This window comes from Selaginella moellendorffii, unplaced genomic scaffold, assembly GCF_000143415.4.
Source record: "Selaginella moellendorffii unplaced genomic scaffold, v1.0 SELMOscaffold_35, whole genome shotgun sequence".
NCBI classification, from domain to species: Eukaryota; Viridiplantae; Streptophyta; class Lycopodiopsida; order Selaginellales; family Selaginellaceae; genus Selaginella; species Selaginella moellendorffii.
The window spans coordinates 453981-476942 of NW_003314296.1; the positions used below are offsets into that span (position 1 = coordinate 453981).

The 22962-nt window shown below is 49.7% G+C and overlaps 6 protein-coding genes across 11 annotated transcripts; 3 read left to right on the forward strand and 3 right to left on the reverse strand.

The window, feature by feature from the left end:
* The first annotated feature begins 256 nt into the window (after positions 1-256).
* Positions 257-2801, forward strand: LOC112349069. The gene is made up of 12 exons (XM_024682734.1): positions 257-1149; positions 1204-1304; positions 1359-1470; positions 1524-1601; positions 1659-1751; positions 1808-1891; positions 1948-2046; positions 2104-2160; positions 2221-2251; positions 2301-2347; positions 2410-2468; positions 2534-2801. Exons 1-12 carry the CDS (start codon positions 325-327, stop codon positions 2754-2756), a joined length of 1809 nt encoding a protein of 602 aa, XP_024538502.1. The 5' UTR covers positions 257-324; the 3' UTR covers positions 2757-2801.
* Positions 2802-3572: 771 nt separating this feature from the next.
* On the reverse strand, positions 3573-5553 carry LOC9656439 (upstream activation factor subunit spp27). 4 transcript variants are annotated; one of them, XR_002993269.1, is made up of 6 exons: positions 4793-5553; positions 4610-4712; positions 4114-4542; positions 3914-4048; positions 3766-3850; positions 3573-3708 (listed from the first exon to the last, which is right to left on the reverse strand). XR_002993269.1 is itself a non-coding variant. In XM_024682735.1 (6 exons), exons 1-5 carry the CDS (start codon positions 5164-5166, stop codon positions 3926-3928), a joined length of 963 nt encoding a protein of 320 aa, XP_024538503.1. In that variant the 5' UTR covers positions 5167-5551; the 3' UTR covers positions 3588-3850; positions 3914-3925. The 4 variants fall into 4 exon arrangements, 2 of the variants coding, with proteins under 2 accessions (XP_002977839.1, XP_024538503.1); XR_002993270.1 differs by having other exon boundaries at positions 3573-3712; XM_024682735.1 differs by having other exon boundaries at positions 3588-3850; positions 4114-4304; positions 4371-4542; positions 4793-5551.
* Positions 5554-5811: 258 nt separating this feature from the next.
* On the forward strand, positions 5812-7398 carry LOC9657183 (flocculation protein FLO11). The gene has a single exon (XM_024682604.1). It carries the CDS (start codon positions 5812-5814, stop codon positions 7396-7398), a length of 1587 nt encoding a protein of 528 aa, XP_024538372.1.
* Positions 7399-7955: 557 nt separating this feature from the next.
* Positions 7956-9507, reverse strand: LOC9656440. Of its 2 annotated transcripts, none has more exons than XM_024682780.1 (5): positions 9223-9507; positions 9015-9145; positions 8850-8969; positions 8667-8800; positions 7956-8605 (listed from the first exon to the last, which is right to left on the reverse strand). In XM_024682780.1, exons 1-5 carry the CDS (start codon positions 9455-9457, stop codon positions 8257-8259), a joined length of 969 nt encoding a protein of 322 aa, XP_024538548.1. In that variant the 5' UTR covers positions 9458-9507; the 3' UTR covers positions 7956-8256. The 2 variants fall into 2 exon arrangements, with proteins under 2 accessions (XP_024538548.1, XP_024538547.1); XM_024682779.1 differs by having other exon boundaries at positions 9205-9507.
* A 4341-nt stretch (positions 9508-13848) lies between these two features.
* LOC9656441 (probable LRR receptor-like serine/threonine-protein kinase At1g74360) lies at positions 13849-19021 on the reverse strand. 2 transcript variants are annotated; one of them, XM_024682741.1, is made up of 2 exons: positions 17941-19021; positions 13849-17715 (listed from the first exon to the last, which is right to left on the reverse strand). In XM_024682741.1, exons 1-2 carry the CDS (start codon positions 18155-18157, stop codon positions 14360-14362), a joined length of 3573 nt encoding a protein of 1190 aa, XP_024538509.1. In that variant the 5' UTR covers positions 18158-19021; the 3' UTR covers positions 13849-14359. The 2 variants fall into 2 exon arrangements, with proteins under 2 accessions (XP_024538509.1, XP_002977841.2); XM_002977795.2 differs by having other exon boundaries at positions 13849-17712; positions 17941-19020.
* Positions 19022-21177: 2156 nt separating this feature from the next.
* On the forward strand, positions 21178-22908 carry LOC112349028 (pentatricopeptide repeat-containing protein At4g02750-like). Its single transcript, XM_024682605.1, has one exon. It carries the CDS (start codon positions 21178-21180, stop codon positions 22906-22908), a length of 1731 nt encoding a protein of 576 aa, XP_024538373.1.
* Positions 22909-22962: the final 54 nt, after the last annotated feature.

Sequence of the window (22962 nt, forward strand, 5' to 3'; positions counted from 1 at the left end):
CTATTGGGCAGTGCCAGATACCAAACTCCACGTCAGCGTTTGGGATTTATTTCGAGGTCTTTTCGAGCTCTTCCTCGATCGATGGGATGGGGACGATGATCTGAGGCGCAAGGAAAAGAATGCGCCATGGCCACTGCTGCTACTGCTGCTGTGAATTGCAGTCTCTACAAACCCGGTGTGGCGTCGGGGGCCAGGATCTCAGGTAAGTTCTCTCGCTCGTTGTCCAGCACGAAATTCATGGCTAAATCCGCAGATTTCCTGGGAATCGGCCCATGGAGCCGTTGTAAGTCATCTTGCTTCTAGCTCGGACAAGCTTGCCGCGAGATGGAGGGCTTTCATCCAGGAAACAAGGGAATTCACAGCAGTGGTTTGAGATTCGTCGATGAAGTACTTGCCGATGATGTCTCATCCAGTGCTGGAGCATCAAATTTTCCAGGAGATGATGCCTCTAGTCTTTCTTCTGGGACTGGAGCGATGGATTTGCCAGAGGTTGCCAGTGACAGCGATTTGCCCAAGCCCGGGATTTTTTCCAGTGATGCAGTGGAAGCTCCTCAGCTGGAAGCACCACCCCAAGGTGGCGATGACTTGATACCAGACTTTTCATTGGCTCCTGGCGAAGAGAGCCAAGGTGGTGGTGTTCTAGACGTACCGGATGGAGGAGAGCTGGGTGGAAATCCATTATCTTCGGCCGCGAAGGAGGCCTCCGATGCGTTGAAAGGCGCGGCTGAGGATGTCTCGAGCACACTGTCCTCAATCCAAGAGAGTGGCGCGAACTTCTTCGGTGGGATCAGGGACTCCATCACAGGATCTATAAACAAGGCTGAGAACTCCATCCAGGACGCGTATGACAGTATCAACGGATCCATCTTGAGGGTGATAAAGGGAGCTGGCGAGAAGGTTGATGATCAGCCGTCGTCGAATCCCCCCGGTCTTTCGATAGATCTTACGAGTCCCTTTCGGACTGGAACTCCCGTCAACAATGCGCTCAAGGAGGTCGTCATATTCGTGAAGAATGGCGTTGGAGGAGTTGGCCATGCTGTGTCGGACGTGTACAGCTTAGCGAAAGGCTCTGCGCCATCGGAAGTACAGAACGCCTTGAGCAGTGCGGAGCAAAACGTTTTTGCGCCATTGAGTTCAGTACTACATCAGGTATTTTATGATTTCTCTTTCTCTCTCTAGTTCATGCTTTGGAACAATGCACAGGCTTTTGATGCTGCTGTGAGCTTGGAAAAAGCCGTGGGTATTGATCCCGAAAATCCTATCATTCCGATATTTCTGGTTGGAGGTGGAAGTGCTTACCTGGGGTAAGAAGTTTGTAAATGCAACACTGAAAGAAATCGAGTGGCTTGCTTTTCCAGGTTTTTACTTTGGGACTCGAAGTATGGTGGTTATGCTGGCGATCTTTCGGCAGATACTGTGTTTGACATGCTTAAAAAGGAGAAGGTTGTGCTCGTCGACGTACGGCCGCAGGTTAGCTCAAACTCTTGATTATTGGGGTGTTCATTCTGTCGCCAAAACTCCAGGAATTAAAAGAGCGAGATGGTGTTCCGGACGTCAGAAGAGGAGCTCGATTTAAGCTTGCGAGCATTACTGGCCTGGAGGTAAGCGGATATATATGCATATATCTTTATTCCTGATGCATACAAATTTCAGTTCAGGTAGAGCGTCCTGTGCGAGATCTCTTGAGAAGTGCAGATGATGTAAATAGCTTGCTAACAGCAACCTTGATTTGCAACTTGAGAAACGTCACGGTGGGTAGCAATCGGATCTAAACCTCCATTTCTAACTCTTTCTTACTGCAATACAGTCCACCTCAAAGGTTGTTGTCATGGACGCTGATGGTACTCAATCGAAGAAAATTGCAAAAGCATTGAGAAAAGTCGGGATAAGAGTAGGCATCGCCGGTTTGATCTCTCTCTCCCACTGACGTTGCAATTTTGCATGTAGAGATCGTATCGTCTAGAGGGTGGATTTGCTGCCTGGCTGAAAACCGGCCTAGGACAAAAGCCTGGAGGACAAGAAACACCACTCAGAATTCTTAAGGAGGTTCGTATTTCAACGCGAGTTGTCCTGCTGTGCGGTAACAAAGATTTGTCGTGCCAGGAAACCGAGGCAGTTGTAGAGGAACTCAAACCAGCTGGAATAGCTGCTATAGCTGTGGTCAGTGGTTATGTTTTCAAGCTCTTAAGATCCTATTCTTATCACGCTGCTTGAATGCAGGGATCTGTTGCTTCTATTTATGCTTTGTCTGGTAAGAAGAAAGAAATTACTCCATTGGTAATATCCATCTATCTTGGCAGAGTGGGAGAAAACTCTTCAATTGCTTGGAGTGATTGCTATCGTACAGGTTAAACCGAAAAACGATTTGATTCGAGCGACAATTTTGTATAACCGGTGCTTCTTTTGTAGTTAATCTATCAACGACTTGAGTCATACGAGAGTGCAGACGACTTTGCCGCTGATCTGAGGTAGAAATGGAGCTTTTTTCCCTTGCAGCTCTAAAAGTCTCTGCATTGTTTTTTGTTTTGTCCAGAGTTTTGCAAGCGCCACTCAGAGTTGTTCTTCAGTGGCTTGGAGGACAGCCCAGGACAAGTAAACTGGAGTTGGCAACCTCTCCATCAACAACAGCCGTGCAGGACAGAGTGGTGCAAGCTGCTGCAAAGCATGGGTCTAAGCCAGATGAGTCTCAAGCCCAGGAACAAGAACAGGATGCTACATTCACTCAAGAAGGCCCAAGCATAGCACAAGATGCTTAGAGTGATTGTGTTCCTAAGAAGTAAGAAAAATCCATTGATTACATATCTCAATGCGCTTTTGTCTTAACTTTAGAGTGATTTTATTCCTAAGAAGTAAGAAAAATCCATCGATCACATATTTTTGTCCTTGAGAGGACAAAGGACACAAACACAAAATGTGTTTCACCTCCAAGTTCGCAGCCAGTTCTTTTCGATCTTCCTCAAGCATTTCTCTTGTGTTTGTTTCTACAAGGGCTTCTTCTCCTTTGGCAAAAGCATGGTTGTCTTCTTCCTTCTCCTTCTTCTTGTTGGTGTGTTTGATGAAGTATCGTCATCGCAGAAGCTAAGAATCGTTTCAACGTCTTCCAAAGTTGTTTCAATCGACAAGAATGGGTCTGCGATTCTAGCAAACTTAAAGGATGGGGACGACGCTCAGGTTTTCGTTCTTCCTTTCTTGTTCGTTTCTCTGTCTCACATTTACGTTTCCTGTTGTTTAGATCTGGGAGCAATCGTTTCGTTTGGGCCGCTTCCAGGATGCTTATGGTGGCTTTGGATTCGCTCTGATGAATGAAAGGAGCGGTCTTTACCTGCGTCATGGAATAGCACCCAAGGAAGTGGTAAGATTCTCACTTCTATGCTTTTTTTCGAATAGGAAGTTCACTTATATGTTTTCTTACCACAAACATCTTCCTGTGCTTGTCAAACACAAACGGGAACACTCTGGACGTCCAAGACTGCCATCCCGATCGGCTGACTGATCAGCTCTGGCAGCTCCAGAAAGTGTGAGATCCAGCATCTTATCCATCGTTTCTATCTTCCCGGAGCCTCTAGACAGTCTTTCGTTTCCAAGAATGAATACAAAAGTTAATAGAAATTACAGTCAGTGTTCTACTGCCGCTGTGAGCTGAAATGCTTCTCTTAGGAGCAATAGCCACCAGCAGCAGCACAAAGCTTCAGTAGTAGTAACAGAAGTCTGTCTATCTGCAATTATAAATATACTATGTCGTGAGGAAGATCACGATTCACGTACCTATGAGTTCCTGTCTGCTGTGTGAGTGTTTTGTAGCTTCGCGAGCAAGGACGTATAGTGTATATATCCTTTACCTTATTGTGACCTGCCAGGGAAAGCTCGACGTTAGACAAAGTTTCTGGGAACTAAAGCAGATGAAATTGCTTACCGGTTGTGTCAGTCAGGAGGATGTCACGAAGTGCGAGGCCAGAAGCTTGGGCATGGTAAACCCCAAGAAGCTATCGCATTCAAAAAGCTCCTGTAGTTTATTGTCACAGAGGATCTTCTTCTTATCGGTAGGATCCTGCGCACAAGTAAACGCAACATTAAAGCAGTGAGAAAAGAGAGAGTTTTGTCGTTGAGAACTACCTGAAGTTGGTTGCTCCTAATGTAGTCCCAAATCCGCTTTACGACCTCGCTCCTCGTCACCTCGCTTTCGCCAGTACCAAAAAACTTTTGGAGGGCGTCTGAGATCGGAGATGGGACAAGGAATCCCGACGCTTTCCCTTTCCCGGAATCCTTCTTCTGCCTCTTTGTCTTGGGCTCCGAATCTTCGGCCCCTGCACAATCAAGGAAACAATCTTTGTGGTCACCATTTTGACTCGCGCAAAAGCCAAAACACTCACCCTCTTCAGTTATAGTCCAAATGTGCTTGGATAAAAGCTTATTCATTTGGAACATGTCAGTTTGGTCCGTCCCAAACAGCTCACGCAAGGGATCATCGCAAATGATGTTCCGCTTGTTCTCGGGATCTTGTAAGTTGTGAGCACGGATGTAAACCCAGAGCTGCTTCACCACCTGACGACGAGACGAGCAATGCAAGCAAGCTTAAAAAATGCTTTCAGGAAAAGAAAAACAAGCCTACCTGGGTCCTAGGCAAGGATTCCTCTCCTATAATTGCCTGGAGCTCCGGCGAGAGACGGCAGAGCTTGTTAAGTCCTCCCCGCTTCTTCTTCTCCTTGGGAGTACTGCAACACAAGAGCGGCATTAAGAACCCAAAAGAACAAAACAAAGAAAAACAAAACAAACTAGAAAAGAAGAGAGTTACCTGTCTTCGATCGCGAGCTCGATGTTCTCTCTGAATTGCTCGAGCTCCTGATCGTTTGGAAGCGAATCCTCGGCAGTGCCCTGCTGCTCCTCCTGCGCCGGAGCAGTGGCATTCGCCTCCTCGTCGCCCTTGACCAAGGATCCCAGGCTCGTGTTGTGTGCCAGGAACTCATCGACTTGCTGCCGGATGAAATCCTTCTTGTGGGCGAGCTCCACCCCCAAGTTCTTCTCCAGCACCGCCCTTATGTCGCTCATGGACGTGGTGGACAAGTCGGCGCTGTTGAGAACCAGCCCAATCTCTCGGACAATGTCGCTATCCGCCACTAGCGACGCCTCCGCTATGGCCGCTTCTGGGGAGGCCGTTGTCGTCGCCATGGCAGGATTCTCGAGAAAGACCGGGGGAGTGCCGACAAAGAGAATCGCGCGCTCGCAAAGCCCTAGCTGAGATTCTAGAGCCTTAGAATGCCGCTCTCATGCCGGAGCCGGAGAGATCCCGCCAACACAGCGCGCTAGCAGCTAAATCCCTCTCTCTCCTACAAACCTCGGCCGCGCGCTACAAACTCCCGCCCGCCGCGACGCGCAAGATCGATCTGGCCCTGGCAATGCCGCTGCTGTGCGCTCCAGATCCAGTGCCCTAGGTAGCTTTCCTTTCCCTGGCGACGGACGATCAAAGCCTCGAGCACTGAGGATGCGGCAGAACGAAGGGGTCTGCCGTACCCGTACCGTCAGCTCGTCCCAGCCGCACGATCGGGCACTCCGGAATGCGCCGCGCGATCGACCGTTGGATTAAAAATCCTATCCGTAAGGCGCGCTTTTCTAAATGTGGGTAGGTGACCCCGGAGAATATGCTCTCTCCTAGTATGGAAGATTTTCGTTGCTCCTATCCAACGGCTGGCATTCAAAAGAGAAAAATGCCGCGCGATAGTTAGTTATGGTTTTTAGGGCACGATGAACGAAGGAGAAGGAGCCATCTTCTTCTAGCGCGAGCGCGAGAGCAAAGATTCTTCTTTTCTGTGGAAAATGGGGTGTGGAGCATCGAAAGAGAGCACTGAAACAGCAGTAGGGAACGTCGCGCAGAGTGTGAGAGCGGCGAATTGCAACAAAAGCACCTCTTGTGCCTTGGCAGCAGCGAAGAGAAACGAAGAAGTCGCTGCTCGATCGCCCTCGCCGGCTCCACGGCCACAGATTGTCCCGAGTTTCAGAGATTCCAGTTCTTCGCCCCGGCCTACGAGCGATTCAATCGCGACGCAACTTGGAAGTGACGTGCAATCCGCCGCTACTCTCGACTCCGGGGACTTCCCAGCTGCTGCTCAATTCGCCGAGCCTGGCTTGGATTCCTCCGCTACTGCCGAAGTAGTGGACACTGCCGAGGTTGTGGAAACCGCCCAAGTTTTGGAGGCCGAGATCCTGGAGCCTGCCTTGGATACTTCCACTGCTGCTGGATTGATCAGAGCTCTATCGCCACCACCCGAGTTCCAACTCTGCTACTCCTGTCAATCGGTGATAGACAAGTTGGAGGAGAGGAATGTAGCAGTGAATATAAACTTCACTAGTACCTCTTCGTTACTCTCGGCGAGGAGACAGCGGCTTAGCAGAACACCATCGCCGGCTCCACAGCCAAACGTCACGGATTCCCGAGCCTCCACACCGAAAAGCACTGCTGCCGCTGAGCCGATCGCCGCGGCTTCACAAGAGCTTCTTCCTCCCGACGATCTCGTTGCCTCGGCAGCCTTAGCCGCCGAGTCGAGAGCTTCATCCAGAGCCTCGTCAAGAGCTCCATCGCCGCCATCCGAAGTACCTGCGGCCGAAGTTCCGGTTGCCAGTCAGGAAAAGTTGGAAGAGAGTGCAAACTCCACTTTGAGGAGACTTAGCAGCAGGACACCATCGCCCGCTCCTCGGCCACTGGTCTGCGAGTGCAGAGGTTCATCACCAAAGACCACCACCCTCGAGTCTAGAGGTTTGTCGCCGGCACCGGTGCTGCATTCTGCTGCAGAGTCGAAAGCATCGTCTCGAGCACCATCACCAGCGCATGCAGACGTAGAATCCAGAGCATCCTCTCCTAGGCAGCTGTTGAGTAGTTTCAGGAGGCATGTTAGCAGAAGCCCGTCGCCAGCACAGATTATAAGTCAGGCTAGTAGACATTCCTCACCAGCTGTGGCAGCCGAGATCGCCAAGAGACATAGCAGCAGGAGCGCTTCACCTGCTCCACTTCCCGAGGTTTTCAAGTCCCAGACCGTTCCAGCTGACATCGCCGCAGATAGCTCGAGCAAAAACACGTCCAGGGCCTCGTTGGCTTCGTTGAAAGATAGCAAAAGTTCACCGGCTGTATCCGAGAGAAATGGAAAAGTCTCGCCATATGCGCCTTCGCCAGCTGCGGGAAGCAGAGCCTCGTCCAAATCACCGGCTCTGTCGACAAGAGCTTCGTTCGGTGTTGGAGACGAGGACGGCGATTTGCTTTCGGCGTCTGCGGCAGCTGCTCTGAAAGCCATTGTGCAGAGAGTGACCAGTGAGTTAGCGGAAAAAGCTGTCACTCACCACGACCTTGTGCGAGACGAAGAAAAAAAGACATCCGACACAATTCCGGACCAACTTAAGGTACGCCACTGAAATCGCATCCAGATAGATAGATCACTGTTTTTTCGCTTTTTGGCAGAACGAACCGGAACCTGGCAAAGAAGAGAAGACTGATGAAATCTTGTCAACTCAAAGTGAAAACCTCGAAGAGCTAAGAACGTCAACTCACCTTGAAACAATTCTTTCCTGTAAGTTGCCGAGTTTGCAAACGCTCTTCACACCAAATGAGTTGTGAGCATGCAGGTGTTGAAGCCAATAAGCAATCCAGTACCACCGCAGCACCTGCAAAACTTGCGGGAAAGGGTCACTCGCCAAGACCAGGATTGTACGAATACTACCTGGGCCTTCGATCGGGAGAGTACAACATGTCTCCCCCGTCATCTTCAGCTTCGTCCCAGAATGATGCACTCGCCGGTATCAAGGACGCTCTGGACGAGATAGACATCACCAAAGACCTCATGGAAGAGAACGCAGCAACCACAGCGAAGGTGAGCAGTCCCACTTTGGACGTGGAGAGCATCTATAATGAAATCAGGAAGCTGACGTTCTCGGAGTACGAGAAACTGGAGCAAAACGATGACAGCAGCAGTATTGAGCATGAAACGGAGATGGTAAGTACCACGACGAAGACTCAAGTTCTGGCGGAGAAGGAGCATATCGCCAGCCCCCTGAGCTCCAAAGGCTCTATTGAAGAAGGTGAACGTCTCAATCATAAGCTTCATGAACTATTGACAAGAATACCATAGCCAAGAACTTCTGACACGGAGAACTTTCTGCAGGACTCGTAGCTTGACAAAACGCGAGCCCTTTCGGCCGTCCTCGATGAGCATATGTTAAAAACTTAGAATACAAACCATGGCCTTGGAATTGTCTATCCAATAACTGGCTGCTTTAGATGAATATAGTTTCCAACCACTGTCCCAAAGTCTTCGATCTGAAATCAATCCCAGTAAGTAAATGGAATCCAATGCGCAGTTGCTCAAGTCGTATCGTCGACAAAACCACAGCTGTTGAGATGGAGACAATAAGGAACAATAATTGCAATCTCACTTCAAAAACTAAGACGTCGATAAAGTTGCGATGGCCTGGATCGACCACTTTAAACTGGAACCAGGATGAGAGCTTCGTAACGCCTGTAAGAATTACGCAGTAGGCAAGTCCGACTAACAGCGCGTAAACTCCTTTCCAGAACAGATAGCCAGCCGAAGCTGGCTGCTTAAGGTTGTAGGAACTTGCTATCCTGCAAACGAGCACAAACAACAAGGTGAGGAACTTGTAAACAACTCGTGCCGCTTGCTTACAGTACGATGTAGTCCCGAAGAAGCTTGAATGTGGATGGTGATTCTGGCTTACAGCGATCTTGAGATGGAAGTCCTATACCATCTATAGAATAAATGGTCTTATCAGTATGGATACAACGGTAGCTGCGGTTTGCCTGCAAGGAAACGAGATCGCAAAAGAGCCACAAGTTGAGAAACTATTACCTCGAAACTTTCCGCTATTCTCCAAACCTCGGCAAAAACGGGTCTGCAATGACTTGGAAGAACCTCTTTGGGCTCTTCGAATAAAGATCGAATGGACGAATTCAAGATACTAAACTCCACCTGGGAACAACAACTTAGAACAATCTTCCATTCCATTTTTTCTACCTCAAGGCCTGCTACCCAATAGTAATCCAAAGAGCAGCGGAATTTCGAAGGGTCGGGCATACCAAACAGTCTGATCGAAACTGGAGATAAGTCACCTGAGAGACAGGTTTTCGCAACACGAACATCCACGCCTAATTCACAAGAACAAAGTTATAAGAAGAAACGATGAATAAGAAATGGAGCTACAAACTTTTGGATAGTATTTTACACTGCGATGAATGCCGGGCGTTGCTCGTTGGAATCCGGAAAACCACGTTTCCAACGAATTGGAACGCTATTCCAAAAATCAGTGGCGTGAGGAAGAAGAAGGAGGATGAGATCCACCAGCGAGGGAGGTTAACCCGCGCATTGCGACCTTGGCGACATTCCGCAATGCTGTAAATCAAGGGCCATCCTAGGACGGAAAAAACCACTGGTGCTGTAAACAATGCCATCTCTTGCATAACGCCCACGCCTGATCGATCTCATCCAATACCTCCAAACAAGAGCCCTACCGCAAAACCCTAGAACAGGGGTTTTCTATAATTTTGCCATACATTATTGACTTTAACCATTGTTATTTATTAGTATTTATAATTCATAAACTTTCTTAAACACTTTCCAGTATATTTTAGTTGATATATAATAATATTAATCTTATGTTTATAAACTTTTGAATTAATAAATAAAAGTGAAATTATTATTGAGCAAACCAAGCATTGTTGCATGTAATGTGCAATAAATTTTTATTTTTTACACTTTAAAAAATAGTATTTAAATAATTAGTTAAATATTAAACTTAAATGTTTATGCAAAAAATTAATCTCATTTTGTGGATACAGATTCTTCCAATTTCACTAGTGCTGGATACTTGACAGGAGGATTTCCAACTTTAAGGTGAAAATCTCTAAAGCATCAGTGAATATTCTAAGTATATCCTAGGTATTATATCTCTTCTTTTAATTTATATATATATGTATTTTAGTGGAAGTTGGATTGGAAGGATGATGTGGCAGAATCAAAGATTTTGGGGTTGGGCTCAAGGATTTAAGGTGCCTGCTTGTAGAAGGAGCTACAATTTAGCAGAACCATAACATGATTCATAGGTTGTTGGGAGATCTATCAAAAACATAATTACAAAATAAAAAATCTGATTCCTAATGCAATCTTCTCTTTGTCAAAATCTTCGGGTGTTGTTTTGATGTTCTTTCCCTTGCTTTCCTTCTTGCTCTAGATATCTTCATTTTTCAATTTACTTCTTGTGATCTGCAGGATCATTGTTGCATCACACTCCAGGGTCAGAATGTGTCCACCATTGTTTGCAGCTGCAATCAAGGTATTTCCTGTTACACAAAAGATATTTAAAATGACCCCCTTCTCTGGGGTTGTGCAGCACATGAAATCACAGCTGATTTCTTACCTTTGGAGCAAGTTTTTCTCCTTGTCAAATAAAGATAAAACCTCCTCATTGCAAAAATCAAAGAAGTTATTGTTGAGATTTCACTAATCAAAGCTTGTTGTTAGAAATCTTAGTAAAATCTCATTTGATTTTGATTTTCAGCATATATACAAATTGTGAAAGCATGCCCTATGATCCTTTTATATTTCCGAGTTTCTAAAGGTGTTAAGAAAGTTACTGTAGGGATAATTTGCTTGTGGCAGCCAAAGTGTTCATAGTGGCATTGCTTTTTGATCTTTCAACATCAACTCTTCCTATCATTGTGAAGCAAAATTCATGAGGTGCTAAATTGTTCACCCACCAATAGGGAATATGAGCTGTGCCGCAATAGTAATTTAACTTAATATAAGAGGAATTGCATTATTTTACTTACTCTATGAGGTGAAGATGGGACCTAACCCCTTCTTCTTGTCCCAAGGGCGGGTCATGCCAGTCAATCCAGATAGATAACATTGAATTTAGATGTGCAGATCTGTTAAAAGATAATGTAAGTGTCCTCCTTTGGGTATACTGTTGAGATCTAGCCTTTGTCATTTACCATTTTTTGAGAGAAGCTTATTGCAGTTGTTGATGATTTCATTGTTGCATGTCTACCACCCTTCAACATGTCTCATTTTCGAAGTTGAGACGCAAGCTGCATAGCACCAAGTGAGCACCATAACTTTAGCTATGTGCTCTTTGGATCTCCTGTGATGATCTTGTAGATCTCAGTGATGCCCATGTTGTCTATCTATTGTTTCCCAGTGTAGATCAACATTATGAGGGCAGCCCCAAAGTCCTATTGCACCTCCTTTTCTTTTTTGCGGCTTCTTCTACCCCTTCTTCGAAACTGCTACAAGCACGTCCTGAATCTCCTTGCACTCTACGTCCTTCTTGATTGCATGTTTTCCATTGTGCATCATTGATGTTTTGTACTCATTTATTACATAGACACGACTTTCAAATTTCAAATACAAGTTTTTCATAGCTCTTTCTTGCTCCTCATTTCCATTTTATTTGCTTCAACTTTTTCTAAGTAGCTTTTTTCTTCTCACAAGTTTCTACTTGGCTCTTTTGCTTCTTCTTCTTTCCATTCTTCTCCTTATCTCTTTTGTGCATTCTCCATGGCTAATAGATTCGTTGAGCGATGTAAGAAATATCTTCTCGTGGGAGGTGAAGGGGATCAAGAACTAGCAACTGTGATCGCTCCCAAATATGTGATTACATATTGGCACGACGGACACTCAAGAGCACAAGTCGGAGAGATCTTCCATTTCAAGCAAGCACTCACTGCTGGCGATGAGGAGCAAGATAGCATTGATCTCAAAGTTAAAGCGGTCGCTCCCAAGTCCGACATCATCCTCTATAAAAGGAGGACTGGCGAGTTCCGTTATTACCCGGAGGTGGATCTCCCAGTGTAAGGCATGGAATACGTTCTCCTCGGCTACCGGTATAATGAGGATTTGCGAGACACCAAGTGGAGGGGGCGAGACACCGGACATCTTTTGGGTGATTCTGGATGCGGTGGTGGGCTTTTTAGTGACTCTAGAGCTCTCATCGGCATGAACATTGGCTTAAGTGATGATGATGAGTGCTGTGTTTTCGTGTCTGGCTTTGTTCATAGGAATGCTGGGAAGCCCTAAAGAATTTCAATGTATGTTGTATTTCCCTATTTTATAATATGAACCAGCTAGAAGTTCCAGGATCTTCTCTTGTCACCAATCTTTTGACTGATGCTCAGACTGTCGTGGCTGCTTTCATGGCTTGAGCAGGTCGCAGCAGAAAATGACGACGAAACAGCCATGGATTTTGTTTCTGGTTCAACCAAAGATGGCGTGTTTAATTGTCGTGGAACTCAAGAGAGACTTGTTTTGGGGCTCCCATATAGTTGGGGAGCAAGCCTGCCCTCGCTAAACGCTCACACCACCGAGCGAGATTTGCGACAAGGAACTTGGAAAAAAGGCTGTCAGAAATTTTTCCTTGCCTTTTTAAAGTTGACGAGCAAGTTATCTTGGCTAGGGTTTGAAGGCCTTTTAAAGTTGACGAGCAAGTTATTGGTTTTGGGCGACAGCGCGAATGGAGGGCGGCGTTCTCCTCAAGGTGAATCTCTTTGGCATCCCCGCTGCGCTCTACCATTCGTCCTCTCTCTTGTCCCCTAACGAGGGCCCTGTTTCTTTCTGTGTAGGATGACATTCGACTAAACGTAGGAAGGGAGGATAATTCAGAGGAACTTCAGCAGCAAAATAGGCTAGAAGACCATGTTCGTAGGCTGGAGAACCATGTTCGACGGCTTGATGATCAGCAGAAGCTACTCTCCAGGCAGCTCGAGCAGCTGCTCCAGTCTCAAGCGCCACCTCCACAGCCTTCTTTGGAGGAGATCTTGGGAGGCTTTTCAAAGGTAAGAACTTTTGGTTTTCTCACTTGTGCATTTGTGCATTCATATGTCTCATGCTTCAAGATGGGCACCACGAGACCAAAAACAACAGATGGATAGATAGATAGACAGATAGTTAGTACCATAGATCATGACTTTTCTTTTTCTTTTGTGCAGGAAGAACCCGTCCTGAAGATCGTGGATGGGTGGTATGCTGGATGGGAGCGCATCTGGAAAGCTGCCAAAGCTGAAGCTGTCGTCGGATTCGATCAGTATGGCCATCTAGCAGTCCATCTTGGCGGGAATGCCTGTGCGGTGGTGGCAAGAGACGGCTTGGCAGATTTTCAGAGACTTGAACTCCAGTTCCCCAGGTCCCAGCAGAAGAGTACTGTTGGCTACGTGCTTAAGGCCTATGAGATGTGTGGCGATCCAGCAGCAGGAGCGCGAGTGCTTGTGACGGAAGACCGCATCACTCCCAGCATCACATGCGTGGATACGCTCTCTCGTGACCTTGGCGAGCACGTAGTACTCGGTTGCAACGAGGCTGGAGACTTGGAAGCTCACTGGGGACAAATGCAGTGGGTGGAGCTTCCTTCTGGCTTGAAGATTGCGGACATCTACAAGGAAAAGTGCGCTCATCTCGGTGTCGGCAGTGGAGCAAAACTTGATGGGGGTGCTGTTTTCTCTCGTGGTGAGTGTTTCTTGTTTATGTCTTTCAATGGTTCTTGTTTGTGTGCGAATTGTGTGGTGTTATGGCTTGTTGACAGACGGCTACTTGGGAATAGCGACGAGGAAGGATGAGACGAGCTATTGGATTTGGCAGCTATCGGGTGCAGAAGCTCCACAGGTGAATGTCAGAGTGGAGCTGTACAAGAAGAAACTCGCTAAAGCGGGGTTTATGCACGACCGGCTGGACTAAAGATTTGGAGGAGCTTCGTCTCCCAGTTCTTCGTAACTTGCTGTTTTTCGAAGATTATAACTATGATCTTGGACACTGGTGAGCAGGTGCTCGTCTCGAGCTCTCTTGATTTTGAGTCACCGTGTCAGTGTTTTTTCCTTTGCTTTTGTTTCTTTTCTTCGTACCAAGAGAGCATTGCAGGGTTCGAGCTTCAAAGAGAGAAAAAAGCGAAGGACAAAAAGGAACTCGTTCCTTGAGGTGTCTAGAAATCTTCCCCTGGATTATAATTTAACACTCTTAAAAGCCCAAGTAGTAGAAGTTGTCATTCAAGTTGGTGTTGGTTCTACTGGTCTCGTCAACTTCTAAATGCTGCAGCGTCCGTCGTCCTGATGATATATACTGTCTGTTGGATCCGCCACCTTTCTTTCCACTCGGAAAGGAATGGTCAAACTTCCCACAGCTTGTTTCGATCGATCGGATTAGGAGATCCAGCTCGATCTTTGCCTGTTGCTGGGAGATAAAAGTTTGATCTCTGGGAGAGATGGAAGCCAAGAAGGTATCCATCTCCAAGAGCTCGATCATCAAACCTGCCTCGTAGAGTCTTCTGATTGATCGTCTAGAACCGGGAGCCCTGCTCGATCTAAAACCATACACTTTCACCGAAACTGGTGACCCCCCTGCGATGATCCCTGCAGCATCGCTGCGTAGTTCCCCGCCTTGATCTCCTCCAAAACCTTGAGCACCTCCCGCATCGTCGGCCGCCGGATGGGCAGCTCCGCGGTACACACCACCGCCAGCCGCAGGAACGCCAGCAGCTCCCCGGGAGCCGCCGAGCGCAGCACGATCCGGTCGCAAACCTCCGCCGCGATCCCCTTCTTCACGTGGTAAGCCGACCACTCGATCAAGTTCCCACACCCGTGATCCTTGTTCTCGCCTCCAAACGAGATGGACATGGGCCTCCTCCCGGTGACGAGCTCGAGCAGCACCACGCCAAAGCTGTAAACGTCGCCCCGCGCGGTAGCCCTCCACGTCTGGCAGTACTCCGGCGGTACGTAGCCCAGCGTCCCGGCCACCACCGTGCTTACGTGCGTCTCTTGCGCTCCGAGAACTCTGGCCAGCCCAAAGTCCGTGAGCCGCGGCTCGAAGTTGTCGTCCAGGAGGATGTTGCTAGCTTTCATGTCGCGGTGGACGATCGGCGGCGAGCAATTGTGGTGGAGGAACTTCAATCCTCTCGCGATCCCCAGTGCGATGTTGAGCCGGATCGGCCACTCTAGCGCTTGCGCTCCTCCGGGCTTCTCGTGGAGCCAGTCGTCCAGCGATCCCTTCTCCATGTACTTGTAGACGAGGAGCTTCTGGGTGCCATAGCTGGAGCAGCCGAGCAGCGGGACGAGGTTCTCGTGGTGCAGGTGACCCAGCGTCTCCATCTCCGCCAGGAACTCGCGATCGGCCTGGGGACCCTCCTGGATGAGCTTCTTGATCGCGACGGTGGATCCATCCGCGAGCTTGGCCTTGTAGACGATGCCGAATCCACCGCTGCCCACCACATTCGTCTCGTCGAAATTGCTCGTCGCGGAGACGAGGTCCGAGTACGTGAGGTGCTTGGGGAGCTCCACCGAGAAGAGCGATACCTGGACGCTGGCGGCGGCGGCGTGATCCGGCGCGAAGTGGCGGTGGTGCTCCTTGCCGCCCACCATGACGAAGTCCATGGCGGCGCCACCGGGCCCGGGCGGCGCCGCCTTGCCCAGGAGGCAAAACCCTAGCAGTGCGAGCACGATCAGCCCCAGCGTGCACGCCAGGCTGATCCCCACCACCGTCGCCACCGCGATCCGCGAGCTCCGCGGGAGGAATCCGCCCCCGCCGCCGCCTCCATCGCCATCGCCGCCGCCATCGCCGAGCTTCCCGCAAGATGGGAGGGAAGAATTAGGGTTCTTCATCCCCATGACGCTGGACGAGGAGGAGCACAGCTTGAGATCGCCCTCGTAGACGCTGGGGCCGAAGGTGGAGAATTGCTGACCGCTTGGGACTGGGCCGACGAGCTCTGGATTGTAGGAGATGTTGAATCGATTGAGCTTGGAGAGGTTCTGGAGCTCGCTGGGGATCCTCCCGCTGAGATTGTTGTAGCTGAGGTCCAGGCTCACCACGCAGGAGAGCGCGCCGATCGATCGCGGCACCGATCCGGAGAGGGCGTTGCGCGAGACATTGAGCCCCGTGAGCGCGATGGAGTAGCTCTGGGGCATGGATCCAGTGAGGTTGTTTTGATCCAGGAAGAGGAGCCCCAAATGCCGGCAGCGATCCAGCGTCCCTGGGATGGGTCCTGTCAGTCGATTGCTCGCGAGCTGGATGTAGCCCATGGATTCCTCGGATGGGCGGCTGGGGCAGAGAGGATACATGAAGATCCCGCGGAGGAGCAAATTCCAGAAGCTCCGGCAGCGCTCGACCGTCATGACCGTGGAGATGAGATCGAAGGGAGGGTACTGGGAGGGGATCCAGCGCCTGACCGCTTCGCACTCGCCCATGCCCTTGGGGATGAGCGGTAGGGTTCTTGCGTTGAGCGCGAAGGTCGCATTGACGCCACTCCCGATGGAGGCGATGGATTCCGGCAGCGATCCCGACAAGCGATTGCTGGCCGCGTTGAGCCACAGGAGGCTGCTGCAATTCCCCAGCTCCGCCGGGATCTCGCCCTCCAGATCGTTGCTCGCGAGCATCAGCCACAGCAAGAACTTGAGGTTGCCCAGCGATGGAGGGATCCTGCCCGAGATTTGGTTGTGGGAGAGATCCAGCACCTGGAGATTGAGGAGCTTGCTGCCGATCTCGCGAGGGATCTCGCCGCTGAGCGCGTTCCCTGCCAGGAGCAAGAACTGGAGCTCGCTGGCGCCGGAGATTTCCACCGGGATCTCGCCCGTGAACAAATTGTTGCTGGCGTCGAGGTGCCGCAGCGATCGCAGCCCGCCCAGCCACGCCGGGACGGCGCCCACGAAGCGATTGGTGTAGACGCTCAGGAATTCCAGGCTCGAGAACTTGGCGATGAATCCAGGCAGTGGCCCCGAGAGAGAATTCCCACTCACCGCAAGAACCCTAATCTTGGAACACCGCTCCAGCTCCGCGGGGAGCTCCGTGAACCCGTTGTGCGTCGCGAGGAGGCGCTCCAGCGCCGATAGCCCGCCGATCTCCCGCGGCAGGGAGTGGAAACTGTTCGCCGAGACGGCGAGATTGACGAGCTTGCTGCAGTTCTCGATCTGGGCGGGGATGTCTCCAGTGAGATTGTTGAGCGCCAGATCCAGGCTCTCGAGGTTCTGGCAGCTGGAGAAGAACTCCGGCGAGACCTCGCCCACGAATCCATTCTCGCGGAGGACGAGATTGGAGAGGAGCGGCAGCCTCGCGATCGTGTCGTCTGGGAGTGATCCTGTGAGATTGCAGCTTGAGACGTCGAGGAGCTCGATCGCGCGGCAGTTCTTGAGAGATCCCGGCAGGGGCCCGCCCAGGCCGGGATTGCTGGAGAGATTGAGCGCCTGGAGATTGGCGCACGATCTGGGCGAGAAGAACTCGTCGGGGATCCCGCCCACGAGATCGTTGTAGGCGAGATTGATGGTGGCGAGAGAGGGCAGCTCGTCCAGGAGCGATGGCGGGATCGTGTCGTGGAGCTGGTTGCTGGAGAGATCGAGCTCGGCGAGGCTGGAGCAGCGGGAGAGATCGCCTGGGAGGCGGCCGGAGAAGGAATTGAGCGCGAGGGAGAGCGAGGAGAGGTAGGAGAGATTGGCGAGGCCCTCGGGGATGGATCCGGCGAGATTGTTGGAGGAGAGATCGATGGCTGTGACGTGGACGCCCTCGGGCCCCTGGCTGCACTGGATCCCACCCCACTTGCAGGGATCGCCATCGCTAGGGTTCCAGCCATCGAGGATCGAGCTCTTCCCGGGGTTGTGCGCGACGATCGAGGCCTTGAAGGACAGCAGCGCTTGCATTTCTTGCTGGAGCGACAGTGAAGTGGCGCGGCCCACGAGAGATCGATCATCTGCTAGGTAGCAAAAGGAAAAGAATTAGCGAAGAACACATAGAACAGGGGATGCTCTGTTTTCTCTCGTGCTCTGGGGCGAAATTGGCACGCATTTTGGTGCCAATCAAGGGGGCATTTGACAGCCCACTTCGCCGCTCGCGGTGCTCTTGCCCGGGGCAGGCTCGAGCGCCGCGATTGGCGACGAATCGCCCGAGAGAAGCGAGAAGAAAGAGCAGTGTTGTGTACCTGGGCGATGATCCAAATCTCGGGTGGCGTAGGCACCGGGAACCTGGAGCAGCAGCGACGCGAGGCTGATGAGGAGCAAGAGATTGAGCCGGGAACACACTGGCGACGCTGGAAATCCAAAGCTTCCACCGCTGCTGCTGCTACTCGCCTGTTGGTGGTGCTCGAGGATGGGGCATTTTCGTGTGCGTTCTACAGGCCCCATCTCCCTATCCTCCATAGGACCGCTGTTTCCAATCTATCTCCCTCCCAATCTCCTCGCAGCCAATGTAGGTAGCTCCTCGAGCGGAAAGAAGGCACAAGAACAAACGCAGAGCCTGTCTATCAGGCAAGCTCCTGACGGAATCCCCCAAATGCACGATCGATCTTTCTCTACACCCTCGCTTTTTCCAGTCCACTAGGCCTGGGATTGATCGTTTCCTCGTGTTCTTTCTTCTTCTGGCCGAGCAAAGCTCTGAGCAAGGAGCCAAAGGAGAAAGGGAGTGAAGTGAAGAGCTCTCTCTCCAAGTAGAAGAGAAAGAAGAAGAAGAAGAAGAGGCACTTTCACAGCCTTGTTTCGTGAAGCTAGCTAGTGACGACGCGGCTCAGTGCGAGGCTGATCCCAGAAAACGACCCCCAATCCCCCCCTGTCCCCCGACATTGGGATTTGCATTTATAATCGCGATCAGCCACGCCCAGATCCTTTCCCGAAAACCCTCTTCGTCATCATCTCGTGATCTCAAGGATCATTCCTCTCTATGTCTCTCTTTCTCTCTCTCTCTTTACCTCTCTCTTTCTTTCGACTGATTGATCCGCTAGAGCTTATTCCTTGGGTTCCAAAGGGACAATCACAAGAACACGAATTTGATCGGGGTGGCGGTGCCCTCATTCACTCCTCTCGCCGCACGGAAGATCGAGACGCAATCGATGGATCGATCCACGGCTGGGGAAAAAGAAAAGAACGCCCGAGAAGAAGGCGAGGATTGACAAGAGGAGGGGAAAAGAAGGTGGTGTAAGTTTGGAGAGACAGGCAGGAAGCACATGGCAAAGACAGAGACTTATTTGTACAGAAGTTTGTGATAGATATATAAACAAAGCGCTGGCTCTAAAAATATAAAAATAAAGGTGATAAACCCTAACTGAGAGACGCAGCCACGAGGGGCTGTGGATAACCGATGACGCAAAAGACAGAGGGTTTCAGCCGACATGGTGCCCAAATGCCGCGACACGGCAAATTCTGTCTGGCGAGTGAAATCGGAACATTTAGACTCCTAAACCATAAACCCTAAACCTGAAAAGTAATATGCAAATGCAGGTTATCAGAGATTATGTAAGTTTTGAAACATTGCATGGATGCAAGAACGGGATTTTGCCGCATCATCTGCATTGTGGGATTATGTTTCTTCTGCAAAGTGAAACTTGCACAATATAATCACGATAACAACGAATTTAGAGATCAAAAGCTCCCTAAATATCTTTTCTTTTTCTTCTTTTCTTTTTTTTTTTTTTTGTGTGGTGAGAGCACGGGCAAAAGTTGCGTGTGTGTCCACCTTTTGAATGCGCGGAGTTGGCCTTGTCTGCTGTTGCACCTGCACACGGGCATCAACATACGCTCTCTCACTCGCCCAGCCTGACCCCAAAAACCCAGGCTTTTGGCCAGAGCGCGGTATATTCCTCCCGCCCCCCGGAAGAATATACCCCATAAACCTCATCCCGCATAATTTATTTATTATATAAATACCACTAAAAAACTGAGAAAAAAAAATGGAGGAGAGAAGAGAGTAAGTGGGATTGGACTGGCCGCCCCACGTCCACAAGGCCGGTCCAAATGGAACTACCGACAGCATCCACAACTCCCGAAGAACACCTGCTGGCATTGCCAAATTTCTGATCGATCCCCCACCCATCTCCATCTCTACGCTAGACATCTCGCGTACGTATTTTCATACGCGCCTCCCCAGTGACGTGAGCGGTTCACTCTTTAACTTGGGGAGAGTTTAAGAGAGAGAGAGAGAGAGAGGCATTCACTCTCCATGCACTTTTGGGTTTTTACCCTCCTTGATCCGAGTACACGTAGATATCTGGGCTAGCCTGTAGCCTTGTACCGCATCTGCTGGTAAAAAGTCCACTATTTTACTGTTTACTTTTTGTCCCTGTGATTGATTGAGCCGTGTTGTGTGTGGGGAGGAAGAAATCATATATAATGAGCCGGGACGCTCTCCTATGCATCTGAAAATCTTGCTGGAAAAGAAAGAGACACTTAAAATCAGCGATCACATGATCTTTGTAAAAGTAGCAATTTTTTTGCCAGTATCGTTGTTTGATCGCGAGGACGTCTTGTTTAATCGCGAGGGCGCAAACTATGCAAGGCGCACATTCAATGCCCAAGGAAAGATGTTGAGAGATTCCAAGACTTTCATCGCTGCCGATGACTTGGACGCATGGAGCTCTATAATCTACGCATCCTTTCGTTGCCCCGCAGCTCTGGAGATCGTTAACAACACGTTAGCGTGTCCACTGCATGGGGTCTTGTTAATATTCCCGCCCTCCAACATTGTCAAGAGCATGTCTTGATTAAATTTATCGCGATTAGTATAGTAGTGCTTCTTAGTGCGACCTTAAAAGATCTAAAACAATGTATATATATTAGTATAGCAATACATTCACAAGCTCGAGAATCTTGGACTAGTCAAGATGGCATATATTTGTTTTGTCTATCGCATCCGGTGCTACACTTCTCAAATGAATGGCTTGATCGAATCGGTAAATTGGATAGATTATAGTAAAACTTGCACGTTACAACACATGGGGTTCGCTCGCTCGCGATCAATCCATTCATTTCAAAAGAGAAAGATTATCGGCGGACCAAGCGGCCGGGTGGCCCACGTGTGCGACAAAGCTTTACAAATTAGGTCAAGTTAGGTCATAAATCCCAATGCCAGCCACCAACAGCCCATGTACGTGCGCTGGGCACACGTGTGCGTGACCCCAAAATCCCTTTCCCGGGCATTTTGACAAATCAAGCCAACTAATTCTATTCTTCTCCAAGGAATTGGATCGTTGTTGGGATTGGACTGATTGATCTAAGTTTTTCCTTGCTTGGTTTCATTGTTTACTTCCTTCGGTGTTGAAGGAAGACAAAGAGTTCTTGCTTTCTTCCAACTGTATGAAAATGATCTCCCTCCCAACTTGACCATTTTTAAACGCCGCCCAGCGAGGATTGAACCGCCGACTGGTTGAGACGTCGTGTCATGGCTCATGATGGGCATTGCGGGATATATCTATGCCCATGGCGGGCATGGGAGCATCGCCGCGGATCCTGCCACGGATCCCGGCGTGCACCCGTGCGGGTGGCACCGGGATTTAAAGGTGGCGCATATTCGTCCTGCCGGGGGGCATATGCTCTCCGTGTTAGCGACAAGAGAACAATGCGCGTGGGTTTCGATGCTGACTGCGTATTCCAGGGTGGGCGAAATGGAGCGCGCCCGCAGGATATTCGATGGAATGCCCGAAAGGAACCTCGTGGCGTGGAACGCCATATTCGCGGCATATGCCAGAAATGGGCATCTGGAATATGCGAAGAGGATATTTGATGTCATGCCTCTGCTGGACATGGTTTCCTGGAATGGAATATTAGCTTCATATGCGCGAGAGGGTTTGATTCCGGCAATGGAAGAGATATTTGCCTCGATGCCTGGAAGGAATCTAATCTCTTGGACTTGTGTCTTGAACGCATATGCCCAGATTGGGTATATTCGGGAAGCGGAGAGGATCTTTGAAGCCATGCCGGAAAGGAATCTCGTGTCATGGACGTGTATGGTCACGGCTTATGTCGTGGTGATGGATTTAAGCAATGCAATACAAGTGTTTAATGTGATGCCTGAGTGGAATCTTGTGTGTTTGAACGCAATGCTTGGAGCGCATATTCATATAGGAATGTTTTCTCAGACGCAAGCGTTCTTCAAGGAAATGCCAGAGGCGGATTTAATCTCCTGGGTGTCAATTCTTACAATTTGCGTAAGAGAGAATGATCTTGTCAAAGCTATTGAGGTTTATGACAAAATGCCACAACGAAATCTGGTGGCAATGAACGTCATGCTCTCTGGCTATGCCGAAAGTGGAGATGTTGGCAAGGCTAACTCTTTTTTTTATCAAATGCCTGCTCACAGCAACGTCTCTTTGACATTGATGCTAAATCTTTATACTCAAACTGGAAATCTTGAAGCCGCAAAGGACTTCTTTGACAAAATTCTGCCCAAAGATATCATTTCTAACAATTCTATGCTTTCGGCATTTGCTTGTTCAGGGCATCTAGAGGAATCGGAGAGAATGTTTTACAGCCTACCAGAGTGGAGCCTCGCTTCATGGAATATTCTCTTGGCCGGATACAATCAATCAGGAAAATTAGAGCACACAAGAAAATTATTCTTGAATATGCCAGAACACAGCCAGGTGTCGTGGAATATCCTCTTGGCAGCAAATGCCGCTACAGGGCATTTTCTTGAGTTAAAGAGTTTGTTCGATACGATGCCCGATACTGACGCCGCGTCGTGGACCACACTTCTCGCCACGTATGTCCAATCCGACCGCTCGATAGCCGCTGACGTGTACGGCCAGATGAAGATGCTCTTCTCGCCCGACGACGTCAGCATCGTGTTCGCGCTCATTGCTTGCGGCCACGGCGGGAAGGTCCAGCAAGGGAGGGATTGCTTTGTGTCCATGAGTCTGGATTTTGGATTGGTGCCGAGCAAGCAGCACTACTGCTGCATGATCGATCTCCTGGCGCGATCGGGTCGGCTGGACAGCGCGATCGATCTCGCGGAGAGCATGCCCTTTGAGGCGAGCAGGATCGAATTGATGTGCCTGGTGGGCGCTTGCGGCAGCCAGAGAGAAATCCGGCGAGGAGGAGAGGCGAGCAAGATCGCCCTCGAATTTGATCCGGGCGATGGAAGGGCGATGGTAATGCTTGCTAATCTCTACTCGCAAAAGTAAAATCACACTAACTCGAGTTTCTTCTCAAGTAAGCATATACCAATTTAAATAGTT

Bases quoted from the DNA above. Each gene is read 5' to 3' on its own strand.
- LOC112349069 (XM_024682734.1), top strand. From the start codon at position 325: ATGGAGGGCTTTCATCCAGGAAACAAGGGAATTCACAGCAGTGGTTTG. The intron at 1,892-1,947 runs GTAGGCATCGCC...TTTTGCATGTAG, and splicing joins TGAGAAAAGTCGGGATAAGA to AGATCGTATCGTCTAGAGGG. The intron at 2,161-2,220 runs GTCAGTGGTTAT...GCTTGAATGCAG, and splicing joins GAATAGCTGCTATAGCTGTG to GGATCTGTTGCTTCTATTTA.
- LOC9656439 (XM_002977793.2), bottom strand. From the start codon at position 5,166: ATGGCGACGACAACGGCCTCCCCAGAAGCGGCCATAGCGGAGGCGTCG. The intron at 4,713-4,792 runs GTAACTCTCTTC...CTTGTGTTGCAG, and splicing joins GAGCTCGCGATCGAAGACAG to TACTCCCAAGGAGAAGAAGA. The intron at 4,049-4,113 runs GTAGTTCTCAAC...ACTTGTGCGCAG, and splicing joins TTAGGAGCAACCAACTTCAG to GATCCTACCGATAAGAAGAA.
- LOC9657183 (XM_024682604.1), top strand. From the start codon at position 5,812: ATGGGGTGTGGAGCATCGAAAGAGAGCACTGAAACAGCAGTAGGGAAC.
- LOC9656440 (XM_024682779.1), bottom strand. From the start codon at position 9,457: ATGCAAGAGATGGCATTGTTTACAGCACCAGTGGTTTTTTCCGTCCTA. The intron at 9,146-9,204 runs GTTTGTAGCTCC...CTTGTGAATTAG, and splicing joins GTGTAAAATACTATCCAAAA to GCGTGGATGTTCGTGTTGCG. The intron at 8,970-9,014 runs GTAGAAAAAATG...TGTTGTTCCCAG, and splicing joins ATTGGGTAGCAGGCCTTGAG to GTGGAGTTTAGTATCTTGAA.
- LOC9656441 (XM_024682741.1), bottom strand. From the start codon at position 18,157: ATGGAGGATAGGGAGATGGGGCCTGTAGAACGCACACGAAAATGCCCC. The intron at 17,716-17,940 runs GTACACAACACT...TTTGCTACCTAG, and splicing joins AGATTTGGATCATCGCCCAG to CAGATGATCGATCTCTCGTG.
- LOC112349028 (XM_024682605.1), top strand. From the start codon at position 21,178: ATGGGCATTGCGGGATATATCTATGCCCATGGCGGGCATGGGAGCATC.